General features: G+C 40.8%; 1 protein-coding gene across 1 annotated transcript in view; it reads right to left on the bottom strand.

The window, feature by feature from the left end:
• ISM1 (isthmin 1) overlaps nucleotides 1–13662 on the bottom strand; it is a 38961-nt gene that overhangs the window by 16073 nt on the left and 9226 nt on the right. Inside the window, exon 2 of the mRNA XM_075446286.1 lies at nucleotides 1206–1445. Coding sequence (XP_075302401.1) covers nucleotides 1206–1445 — 240 coding nt within the window. The remainder of the gene's footprint in view (nucleotides 1–1205; nucleotides 1446–13662) is intronic.

Here is a 13662-nt window from a genome sequence, read left to right as displayed (position 1 = left end):
TGATGTTACGCCATTTACCTAATGCCACAATCTGAGGCCCCTATAGCTTCGCTGCCTTCCCCTCCTAAGGCTTTCTGGAAGGCTTCTCCTAGGGTGAGGCATGTGTACAGTCACCACATGGAACACGTTTACTACCTTGGCCCGTCAAGTACTGGACCCACACTTGATGCAAATCTGCTAGGCTTCTTAACATTGCAAGCCGTCTATGCCATAATGGAGTGTCCACGTGGAGACAGCTTCTTCTCGCCCAGTCATGTTGGTCTCTCACTATTATACCTTTATGTACGTACTTCTTAGACATATCAAAAGGATGGTAATTACGTGGGCTGGGGGACTGTATAAAGCCAGGAATTCATTTAACCAGAAAACCAGTTCTATTAGTGTTCTGTTTTTATGAGCACATCTTAGGCAGAGCAACATTTCAATTTATTGTTTTGGTTAGAAAAGACTGCTTATTAATGCCAATTTTGCTTCAAGGCTCTGAATTAAAAACAAATCACTCATTTTTTCCTCTTTCTAATCCTTGAAGTTTCAAGATGCAAGTGGCTTATAAGAAGCCATTCCAAACCCAAGAACAGTTTGAGGAATAACATATAACAAAGTTTCTCGCAGACAACTTTTTTTACTCCAGGCAGCTGCTGCAGAAATTAACTTTAAATCTTGGTTTCATACAGAGGATCACATTTTGAGCTGAAACTTAAAAGACTTGTTCTCTTATAATCTTTGGGGATGGCTGCATTTTATAATAGCATACCAAGAGAGAACCGGCTCACAAACAAATGTTGCAACAGAGAATTGAAAACAGAACTTAAAATATCCTTTTAATATCACCGAAGATAACATGTTTCAAAATGGCAATAGCAAAGATGGTTTTAGTATCATAAATAGGTCTACACTGATACCCACACTTCTGGAATTAACACTATTCAAAAAGAAATTCAGAAAAAAAAATGAAATCTGTGCATTCACGTAAGACAAAAAGTATATTATATATTATATATTTTATATATAATGTTACATTACATTACATTACATTATATTACATTACTTTACATTATATTATATTCATTCCTTCTTGGTGCTATTGGTAGAGTGACAGGGTGTTCTGACTGCATGTCATGGAAGCCAGGCTGAAAGTTATCTTGGTTCAGTAAAAAAATTTTGTGCAGCTCATAAAAAAATCATACATTAACATAAATTTGTACCTGAATATTGGGATTCTGCCCATTGATCTCTGCTTTTGACAGGTCAGGGAAGTTTGGGAGATCCAGGAGGAAAGATCTGGGTCCATCTCTTTGCAAGGACGTATGCCCGATTTCTTGCCTGAATCGCTGTTTAGGGAACGGCTGGTGGGCAGCCTGGAGATCAGGGTATTCTCTTCTGTCCTCGGGATTCAGGGTGAAGCTGTTGTCTTCAGGAGCATGGTCATCCGCAGTGACTGTGTTCTGGGGGGAAAAAGCAACGCACTATAACAACAACTGGCAGAGCACGCAGTCCTGCCAGTGCCCCGGTCTCCAGCTCGCTGCCAATGATGGCTGCAGAGTGCACACAGAAACCCTTTCAGCACACAGACCCATGGCTCATTACCGCAACACACATGATTTACAACTAGTATTTTCTAGGGTGCTCACAAGTTTGGCACCTGACTCTCACTGAAATACACTTGGTTCCAGTGGTGCAAGTCTGTAACCATCTGACACAACATAAAGCTTGGGTGCTTAGCTCTATCAAGTTCCCGTGACATTCCAGTCCTGCAGTGAACACCTACTTGCATTGACACAAGCATCTAACTCAAAGCAAATCTGGAAACAAAGCTCTGAAGAAAGGTCTGGCAAATGAAATTATACTACATTAAACATGTCCCTAAAATGGTGAAAGGTATCTTTACTATAAATTGATATAGTTTGCTTTGCTCCAAAGTGGAGTGAAAACAATGACTGCTAAGTTCATATTGAAATTTATGGTATCAAAAGATCCTACTGCTGAACTTGCAACCTCCCCCTCTCTCTCCTCAGCCTGCAAAAACTTCCATCTTGTCATCTGTTTTCCTCACCCAGTTTCTCTGGTCTTGAACATCTGAACCTTCCTTCCTCTGGGATCTCATTTTCATGTTTGCCTAATGGTGGGATTGAATTTCACCAAGTTGTGGGTCAGCGGTTAATGTTTTTGTTATTGTTGAGCGTACTTTCGGGTTTTGTAGTACACTACAGCAGGCTGCCCTCAAACCAGTAGCACTGCTGCCACTGCCTTTGACCCTCACCAAAGAGATACATTTAGTATCAAAACACTGGCTCCCCGGGGCTAGGACTGTTCCGGGGACTCGGGCGGGGTGGGGATAAAAAGGCAGAGAAGTCCAACCTTCTTACGGCTACCAAAAAAAAAAAAATGCATGGAGCAGATTCGGTGCAGGTTTTGCTTTTGACTCAGCTGAAAAATTTTAGGCTTGAGGTCTCAGTATGACTGCCTGGAGAGCTTTTATTTTCTGTTCATAAAGAGACAGCAAGCATGGAGAGGGTAAATGTTAAAGACCTATCTTTTAAAACAAGCACAATTAAAGTGGAATGGCCACATGGGGTTCTGGCTCTACTGAAGCATATTTTTGCCAGCATTTCTGGTTAAACGCAATCTCCGTCCAGCTCTCCTGGCTCAAATTAAGCTAGCATACCTTTTGTTAAGCTCTCAGATAGATAACAGTTCCAATGCCTTTTATTTCGTGTTTATTTGCTTAGAAGGTTCTAAATTGACCTTTTTAGAGATTTTACAATACAATCTGTACACATTACAGGAAATATCCAGTGAGTTAAATAAACCAAGATTTAAGAGTTAATCTGGGACTATGTGAAATTGTCTCAAGCAAAAACTAAGGTGGTTCTCCTCTTCCCTGCTTGCCGCACTGCATTTATAAAGAGCAAAATCAGATTTAGCAGAATTAATGTTGTCTTGCTATTTTCATGATCAGAGTGGTTACACTCTGAAAGCGCTGAAAGGGTACTGTTATACATCTATCTATAGCACAGATGCAAGAAGTTCATTCTGAATGAGTGTACATGTGTAGTGCTAAAATGTACGTGCTCCTGACTGTATTGCTTGAAGCCTAAAACAAGAATGCTTCTCTCTGTTGAAGGCCAGGTAGGACTTTCAGGTGCCTTTGGTGGGCCACCCGTTAACAAACACCTTATTCAATTTAAAGCAGAAAGCAAACAACACAGGAGCAAGCTCTGGGAAACAAAATTTAGGGCCACTTAGCCAACTTTAGGTTCCTTACCCATAGGCTAGTGTTTCAAATTAACACTTCTCAAACAGAAATTAACTGCAAATTTCTTGGTGTATGAGGATTAAATAGCTTTTCAGGCATGTCTGACTAACAAGGTGTAATTGTGCTGTTATTAAATTACTTCAGAGAGGAACCAAAAAAATGTGGGACTTAACTACTTTTTTTCTGGGGTATCATGCCCATAATCTTACCTTTATTAAAAATAAAGTGAGATTTTATTAAAAAGTAATAAAATTCTCACATACAATTTCACACTTTCCCTATCAGCTTGCCACTTCAGGAGCATCCTGATTCTCCACATTAACACACCACACAGCTAGAGCTGGCCAAGGACCTGAGAGACCTACATTTAATTCTCTGATAAAACTCGCTGTGTGATCTTGGCAGGTCATGGTTGGTCTGTGCCTCGGTGGGGATAACTGCACTTCCCTTCCTCACTGTGATGTTTGCGCGGAGCTCAGCAACTACAATAATAGGGGCTATATAAAAACTTTTTAATAGTGTCAGACAGATGGAATATCACATGGAGTTAGTTAGAAAATTGTCATGGTGAAATAATGACATCAGGCTGATCGGGCCCACTACCAAGCTGCTTGGGGCAGGGACTGTCATTAATTACAGACTGAATGAGTTGGGGTTAACGTTAAAAAGAAAAATGGAGGGGGGGCCATGATAACTGCCCTATACCAAAGGCTGTTGCGGCGCAGAGGGAGATGGACCGCTCTGCATGCTCGACATGACCAGAAGACCCCGATTCAGCACTAGGTACACAGTTCTAATGGCAATGACAGCCAAGCTCAAAAGCAGAATTCGGGGGGGTACATGTGGAGTTTGTCTTTGAGAGCAGCGTTGACTAACGCCTGGCAGGAATAACACAGGTTAAACAGTGTGTCCTCTGCCTAAACCGCAGTGCTACCTCTTGCAGTCCCTTTCATGCTAGGACAAGCCCACACTGTGCCTCCTCGGGGCTTCTGTGTCATATTGCAACACAAGCAAACACAAAGGCTCAATATGCATCATCAGTTATCTGCTCATATTACCATGAGCAAAAGACCATTTGTTTCCAGTTACTAAAATGAACAGAAAGCTATTTTTTTAGGGAGATAATTCTTGCTGTAGTGTTTAAGCTGATCTGCAGTATTATTAGAAATGTGTATTTCTCGTAAAAAGACAAAAGAGGCCACCATCAACAAAAAGTGAGATTGAACTGCATGTGAAGAGAAGAATATGGGCTCACTCTGTTCTACTGCATTAACTCAGGCAAAGGGTCTTCCAAGGCCAATCTAGCAGGAAAAAGTGTGTCCTTATTGCAATGCCAGCATTCTTTCTGAGGAAAACAGGGTTGTGTTCCAAAGCTAACAGATGAAATTTAATTTCTTTTGGTGTTTGTGTGGGAATATTCTTCTTTTCTTATTCCTACAGAATTTCACATTTTTGTACACGATTTATTTTTAGGTGTACACAATTTATATTCCTGATTGCTTTTGGGAAAACAGTGCTACTTGCCTTCCTTTAAAAGCTATGTCACTTCATTCTGAGCTACTGACTCAGTTTCTTTGAAGTTATGACATTTCTAATTCAGGCACATTGGTTTCTTACTCAAATGATGCATCTGTTCTAAATATTTTAAGATAAATCACTTTTTTTCTTTCATTTAGCAGGATTAACAACTTTTAAACTTTCCCTTAAGATGATTTTTGAGGGGTTACTCATGCGTGCTGTGAGCTACAGTTTTGCTGCCCCATGGGATCAGATATTTATAGAAGTTCCTAATAGAAAACCAGCTTAGGATTTCTGAGTGTTTTAAGTGTGGTCAGTATATAACCGCAGGAACACTGTGTGACAAGGCGCTGAAATAAACCCGAGAGAATCTGCCATATTGTTTGTATTACAGAATAACACACCTTGCCACACTCACCACTGAAAAAGGGAGGGCAATAGTCCAGTGCATATCAATGTCTTTGTATCTGTCTATAAATGAGGGAAGAAGAGCCATTATTTTGTGAGGATAACTTTAAATGCTGGTGATCCAAGTGCGACTTGCACCATCGCAAGGTTTAAGGCACCAAGAGACAACCCTGCATGCAGGAAAAATTTCCTACCTGATAGTGCAGTTTAACTTTTCAATAATCAAATGGGTATTTTAACTCCCTGAGTTGCCTTCCTATTTTGTTTCTCCCTCTGTCACATTAGACATTAGCTGCAGGGAAGTGTACCATTTTGCTTTCCCACTGAGAAATTAAACAGAAATGGGAACTTGTAAAAATATCAAACTAGGGAAAAAATGAGAATTTCTCTGCATTTTTAGCAGGTGAGGAATCCATCTCCCTCCTCTCTCCCTTATTTTAATACCATTTCCAGTTCTGGGAGAACAACCAAGACAGAAAATAAGTGAGGAATGCCTGGAGCTACAGAAAATATTCTGGAGGAGCTGCTCTTTCTCTGTCCTTCATACTACTTACCTTCCTTCATTCCTTCCCCACTTGCCAAACTAAGGGCACATTTGCAAGCACTGCTAATTAGGGAGCTGGAAGAATTTGGGAAAACTGATGCAACTTATATCCCTAACAGGTCACAGACAGCAAGGGAATCTATTACTAAATGCCTGCTGCACCTACATTGCTTTTTTATTTCTTGTATACTCCTTTGAAATATCTTGTAAAATGATCTTGACAAGAGGTCTTGAATTGAAAACCAACAGTCTGTCAATGCACTTTCATGATGCACCTGTACAGCATCTTCAACCACCAGGAACAAGGAACGTTTATTTGTTAGGAAACTTCACAGACGCTATAAAAGATTATATTGCTATCAGAGACAAAATGAGGCCTGGGGCCTTCACAGAAAACCATTATAGCCATTAGGACTGGTTTCATTTCCCACCTGCCTAAACAGATTGTTTTGATTTTGAAGGCTGTCATGTGTTTCCAGGTTAGCGCTAAATGATTACTTTAAAATTAACCAGTCTGGGGAGGCTGACTAACACACCCGGGATACTACACGAGACTTTCACCTCTGTAGATCCAAGATTTGTAATGAACTTGGGTGATCTAATTCCCAGGTTTTAATATTATTTTTCTATCATGAGTATAAACAGTACAGGACCTAGCAGAAAGAGGTATGAGGACAGTGTTAGATAAGCAGACACTGAAGACAGCAGCTGAAAAGCATTATCAGAGATATACCGAGAAAACTTTCCTTTATGATTAATGACACATACAGTCCAGGCAGTCAGAATACCCTTGTTCTGTTCTTAGCTCTGTCTTGGCTTTCTCATTTAACAGGCAAATCACCTGGGTTCATATTTAATTTCTGTGTGACTATCTGAAAGCATGCGGTGGTACTGAGCCTCACAGCTCCAGTTCGCTCCAAGGAGTCAGTGATGGTCTGCATCTCCAGAAGCAGTCAGACCAGAGGGGTGTCACATCAACCACTCGGCTACTGAGACTCTCATTTTTTCTTAAAATGTGCTTGTCCTTCATGTTCACATATATCAATGAAGTGACAGGCCTTACTTATCTTTAGAAAGCCACACAAATTAATTGTTGCAATAATTAATAGCATGTTTTAGATAATCACTATTCATAAATCACTTAAAATGGACTACACTGGCTTGCATGTACACAATTGTTTTCACTACGGGGCTCCAAAATATAGGATCTGCTTTAAACATTGTGTAAATAGAAGATGAATCACTGATTAGTTGGCAATCAAAAATTTATAACAGTAGAGTTCTGCTTATCAGGGCCTATTTTTCAATAATTCTCTATTTAGTCCAGCAAAATTAGTAAAATGACATTGAATCCAGTTCTTTCTAACTTGCAGTACAACTGCATGCGTGACTGTGACTCCGCAAAGTCATTCCACAGGGCACTGCTATGGGACACATTATCTTCAGGGCTGTACAACTCTTGAAGTGACTGTGTTTCTGTGGGGAACAGGATGGAGTTGTGAATACCATTGCAATTAGGACAGCAGCAATTCAGAGTAGACATGCCGATCTGCAGTCACTGTTGGAGCAAAGGTCTTCTATAGACAGCTTAAATGTCGGGTGCCAGTGGCAGCACCGTTAGGCAGCGAGGTGTTTGGGATGCCCAAGTATATACCCAGCCCACCACAGCTGATTTTTCTGCCGTATGCTGAAATAGCTCTCACGAGCGGCGTACAGCAGAAGCAGAATCGCAAAGCAGCTGGGCACATTTGTATTAGAATCACAGCTTTTGAATTTTCGTTTTTTTACACTAAAAACTTCTAGCCCTCATAGCTCCACAGAAAATCTTGAGAACTGAACACATAGCCAGAACTTATGCTACAACTGCGGAGATCCTAGGGCAGTAGTGTTGAGGCCCCCTTCACATCTAAGGTCTAGTAAGTCTGAGACAACTCTTTCAAGGCACATGGCCAACACTACGACAGAACCCTCTGCAGTGGAGGAACAGGCCTTGTTGAACCATCTGAACAGATACAACCTGAGTGCCAGAGCAGCCCCACCACCATTCCTCCCCTACTGAGTCTGTTTATTCACTTACAGTCACCAAGCTTTGCTCCATCCTTCATTCAGTCTGTAGCTGGGACACTTTCTTTTCTCTCACCAACCTCTCTGTGTCTTCCCCACTGTTGGTAAAGAGTGGGTCCACATCTGAACTGCTCTGGCAGACAGTATTTTTTCCTCAGACCTTAAGGAGAAAACCAACCCTATTATACTCAGATCTGGCAACCTTTTGCTACATGTTGTGGATACACATTTCACAGCACAGGTATTTTTTATTCTCTGTTGTTTGCTTATATTTCGTGTTTTCCTTCAGCTGAAAAATAGAAACACTATGGTTCAGCTTCAAGGTGAAGAACTGCCAGTTTGTATAAACACTTCGATAATAAAAAGGACTTGGCGGTAATTACAGCTCAATGACTGCTAGAAAAAAATAGAGGCCCTTTAGCAAATTTTCTAACGTAGTACACACCGGTGCTTTGTTCTTCAGTAGATACTCAGCCATCCATGGGATGGCCAAACGCACAGAACTAAAATTGTGTAGGGCTTGGACAGATGTTCAGTGCTAAGTTTTGCTTGTAGTTAACGGATATTTTCAGCTACCTAAGCTGGTGATAAACATTTAGTTGTTCTTTATGACTCTGAAGATCTTCCCTGTAATCACTGCCTGGCTGGAGTTCTCCATACAGGACACACTGATTTAGCTGTTGAACAGGCAAATGTACAACTGAAGAATAGCTCAACTATTCCACTCCAATAATCTGTGGTGCCAAAATGCAAATTCTTTGAAAGTTCAGATTCTTTTCAGGCTTTATTAAATACTTGCATAAAGTCAGTAGTATAAAATCCATTTATACCATGACTAAATTTAATCGAATGGGTCCAATCTCACGCATCATTTGACATTTGCATCATAATTTACACATAGGGTTCCAACAGAATGGGAAAATCTGCCTTAAGCTGCAATCAAACCCGCAAAAGTAAACAAAATCCAGAGTATTAATACTTCTTGTACACAACTTTTTGGTCAGGCTTTGCAGGCCAGCACACACAGTGTCAATGAAAGAGAACAAACATACATCTGAAATTATTTTAATGGGGTTTAAACTAGGTCCTTTTGCAAGTTTATTCCACTAAATCACTGTGGATAAGATTTCACTAGGTGAACCAGCTTTAATAAAAGCAGTTTTCATCCCTCCCTAGCCAAAAGAGTAACCTTACTTGAAACTTTTTTAATTTCCAAAGTTGCCTTCAGCTGTTAAGTTTCCAAGAAACAGCTATTCCCAGCCTCTGTGTCTCCCTCTCATATGCCACTGAATATCCACCCTATGCTTTCAAAAGTGTCTATGACTCTGTGTTAGCTGGCAGATGTTTTTAGAGACTAGAAAGTGTTTAGTCCCTGTGGACTAAAAGTTACATGATGACTTCATCACATAAGCAAAAGCTAATAACAGGCAAGCAAGAAAGCAGACAAGTGTTATATTCCAAAAACATGATGTTTCCTGTGCTTCTGGCAATACTACTTCTGTGCCTGAAAAAAGGCAAATCACTTGAGTCTTGATGCTCAAAACATACGCACCATCGAATCACTGCGAGACAATTTACTTGACCCTCCCTTAGCTGCCTTCCCCACCAATACTAGTTTTTCTTTTGATGGAAGTTAGAGGGTGAAGGCAGAGGAAAGGCAGTGTTTGCTCACATTCAATATCTATGCACCAACTATATGCCTCACAACACTCTCTGGAAGGGGCTGTTACTACACCCATGAGTTTACAGCAAAACAGCAGCAGAAATCTGAGCAGCTGCCTCAGGACTGCGCACCTCTGCTCCTGCAGTGAAGTATTCTTTCAAGGCCAAGTGTACCTCATTTAGAAAACTTTGGAGACTGATACATGAGCAACTGGAATTCATTAGCATAAATGGCATCTGTACACACAGTGTAATAATTGTCTTATTGTTGTACCAAGACATCAGCAGTGGACATTATGCCCTCTCTCTACATCTGTGTGAACTGCCTAATGCCAGAACAAGAGAAAGAAACAAGAGGAAACCGATACACAAGAGAAAGGCCTCCCTCCAGTGACATTATGGGGAAGAAGAGCAAGTTAGGAGACACACAGGGCACCATGACAAGACAATGTGAAGACCCTTCTCCTTTTAAGAAGGGAGAGAGAAAGGATTTGCCCTGGAGAGAAGAGTAGGCTTTTTGTATTATGAATTCTATGCATGTATATATAAATTTTCTTAGAACAGTAAGGGAGGGGGGCTATTTCCTAGAGCTGATTAAAGAAGCATGACTCGATTTTCAATTTCAAACGACTCGGGGGGCATTCCAATTGACTGCAGACAGGAAATGAATACCATACATGCACTGAGCAAGGCAGATGCTTTTGAATTTGACACTTACGTGAAAAGAAAACATCTTCATTTCTGTCTCCCCTCCGCCCCATGATCACTAGCTAGTTCTGAGCTATTTTTAGGATAAATGGTTTTATTTTTCAAACTTGTTATAACCTTAGCATGTGCCTGAAGCCACCCAGACGCCACTGACAATAAACTGTATGGAGCAGGCCAAATGCATATTTAGATTAGTCCCAGCAGCAAGGTAGAAGAGGAAAGATAAGAAGTTCAGGTTCGAGATATCCTAAACTCCTCTGTTAAGCAACAGAGATGGGAACCTAGCTGATATGCCATATCCCAGGGAGGAAGAGCTGCCTCTGTACAGAGAGAGATTCCAAAGCATATACAGCAGATGCACTGCAGAGCAGGTTGGAAGAGCATTTCATGGTAGGCTGTGGCACAGAACTCACTTTCAGCTACTTACCTGTGCTGAAGAGATAAATATACATCCTCATATGGCTTTACAAGTAAACCACAATAATTGTCATGGGAGTGTTCTGGGGTTTATAACCTGACTGCAATGTAATTGTGGCTCCTTTTGTCAATGGCAGCAGTACATATTGGAGAACTGGCATATACAGCTCTTCCCCCACCCCCCCCATCCCCACTTAGTCCATCAGAGTGTAAACACATGATTTCGGCTGCAAACTCCTCTTATATTTTGTTGTGGGAAGATTTAAATAGGATAAAGGAAAAAAAAAAAATCAGAGAGGTGGTATTAATCTGGCTTTTACTCTTATGTTATGCAAATAATTAGTTCATTTTATTTTGATGTTAAGAAGATTAAAAAATGATCCTCTTAGGAGAGACACAGGAGAAGAAAGAGGGATGGGTAGGTGAGAAAGGCAGCTCTGATTTACATTATTCAAAAAGTCATGAATGCTAGATCAAAGAAGAGCAAGAATCAAATTCACTGCCACTGAAGGATTTCAGCAGGTTTTTCAGCGCTATTGATCCCTCAAGGGCAAACTCTTTTACACACTAGGTGACGCCTCTAACTAGCCAGAACTCCCACCTAATACTGGCTAAGCCTCACAGAGTTTGCTCGCATCAGCTGACATACTAGGGGAAAGCAGAGACAGCTAAGACGCTGCTGTACCTGGGCCTGATGAAGGAGACATACAGCAGAGCACAGAAACAGCATGTGTGCATTCTCTGCACCAGACATTGCCTTTTTAATAGCCATCATGGTAGATGTTAAATAAAAGAACAGATTCCTGACTGAAGAGCTATGTGTTTGGTGACCAGTGGTATCGTGGAGTGCTTTGTCCAAGGACAGAATGAAGTCACCCTGGTGAGAGCCCTGGGCAGGGTTTGTTTGCTCAGCACTGACTTGCTGACAAATATAAAAATCACCTCGTATTTTGCTGTGCGATGAAGGTGGTATATGACATCTAAGGAGCTACTGCAGCTCCACTGGCAAGCAGTGACTAGTTCACCAGTTTGGACTCACAGGTCTAATCTGAACACCCAGAAGGCACAGGATCCCACCCTAAATCAAGTCCTGAACTGTCAAATGCAATACAGATTGGCATCTTTCTTCCTCTCTTCCCTTCCCTGGGTCAGGTGTCTTTGGAGTCTGGTGGAGAAGCTTCCAGGTGTTCTGCCTTGTTGAGATACTTCAGGATCACGCCTTAAGCAAGAGCCACTGGAACTGGATGCAGTAAAGCAATTTAATTTGGTGCATCCCCAGATGGTCTCCTAATAGCTGCCTCTGGGCTTCTGATACAGCTCCATTTGCACCGGGCTCATTGCTGCTGCTGCCATCAGCACGTCGCTGGGAACACTCCATTCATCCTGCCTTCCACATCGACTGTGTTACGCACATAGCTACAACAGTGCATTACAGATTTTGCAGCTCTTTCCAAGCTCTGCTCACAGTTCACAGTCTATCTACTCCCATCAGCACTTAGTGCAACTTGATACCTTGCACATTTTCATGAAATGGATGATCCTTTTCCTTCTGTATGTTTTGATCAAGAGCAAGAGCTACGGCTGCTACCATTTAAATGCATATCAAAAGCTCCAGGACTCTATCAGGCTAAATAGCTCATTTGAAACCTTTGGCGCTATTGTTCCAGTACGCCTGAAGACACAGCCATAGTGTGGCTGCCCAGGTTCCCTTTTGATATATATTTTCACAAATGTTAGACATATACATATCAACCCCTCTATTCTTTTCTAATAAAAGCTTGGGCTCTAAAGCACTAGATGAGGAATAGATACCTTACTGGCCAGCTGCAGCAAGCCTTTCATAAATAACACAACAATCAACCTCTGTAAAGGAAAATGATACTCCAGAAGCTCTGCCCTGACATGTATCTGTTTTCCTACTGTAGGAAGGAACAAGATAGGACAAGTTAAATGCTGAAAGCCTAAACAAACAGTGAATTAAGAAGAGATGGACAAATTGTAAACCCCTGCAAATGTTAAGATTGCTACACTCTTCTGCAGACCCTTGAGTCTCTACTGCAAATCTCCAATAGACATGGACTTTGCTCTATAAAAATCATGATGAATGCAGACTTGTTTTTATATTACGGAGGTCCTAATCCTCCTCCTCCTCTGCCTGTGCTCTATTGTTACAACATCAAAGACCAACTGCTGGCCGAGATACAGTCAATATGAAAAGGGCGACCAGCAAATTTACTGCTTGACTTCATTCCCTTTAAATGGAATAGGCACCATAGCCCTTTTTCAAAGTCCAATCACAGACATATATCTTTTTTATTAGACATCATGTACAATAAAGTGAAGCTGTAACTTGGAAAAAAAATAGAACACCTTAAAAAAATCCCATGAGGTGAACATTCCTTTATAAAAATATCACTGTGGTTACATGTTTTGAAAAACTCCGGGTACTCTGCAGTGCAAAAAGCATGGACTGGCTAGGTTACAGTTTAGCTAAGATGCATACCCATGCCTAATATCTAGTTGGCTTAAAAAAATCCAACTAATAAAAGTGATATATTTAAGCAGAATGCCAGTGCCATTCAAATAGACTGAAATGTCAGCACTCATGTCACAAGAATCATTAACTGCTTTGTTATAGCCTGTTCTGTGCAGTGAGCCTTTACAGACTTCTGCAGTCCAGAGAATCTTAAAATCAGCGGCACAAAATGCCAATACATACACTGCATCTTAACTCCAGTCTGATTACTGAGGTAATTTCAAGAGACGCTTTCAGATTAGGGCTATATCTGTAGACATTAAAGCAAGGACAGTTTTATAGCTGTTGTGTTGCTAAATAGATGCTGAATAACTTCTTACTATGAAATTAAAAAGTGTCTAAGCAACTCATATGATGTAGGAGGTAAGTATATTGGGGTATTACAGAATCCATGTTGGTTAGCTATGGTTTTTATTTTTTAATGAATTATATGTCAGTATAGTGAGAAGTTTTTGATTTAAACAATTTAAAATATTGATCCTTTTTGTTTCTTTGGGTAATTTGTGCAGACACCAGTAAATATCTGATTACTAATGTTACATCTAGATC

This window comes from Opisthocomus hoazin, chromosome 2 (genome assembly GCF_030867145.1).
Source record: "Opisthocomus hoazin isolate bOpiHoa1 chromosome 2, bOpiHoa1.hap1, whole genome shotgun sequence".
Classification (NCBI taxonomy): domain Eukaryota; kingdom Metazoa; phylum Chordata; class Aves; order Opisthocomiformes; family Opisthocomidae; genus Opisthocomus; species Opisthocomus hoazin.
This window is presented reverse-complemented; position numbering and strand designations above follow the sequence as displayed.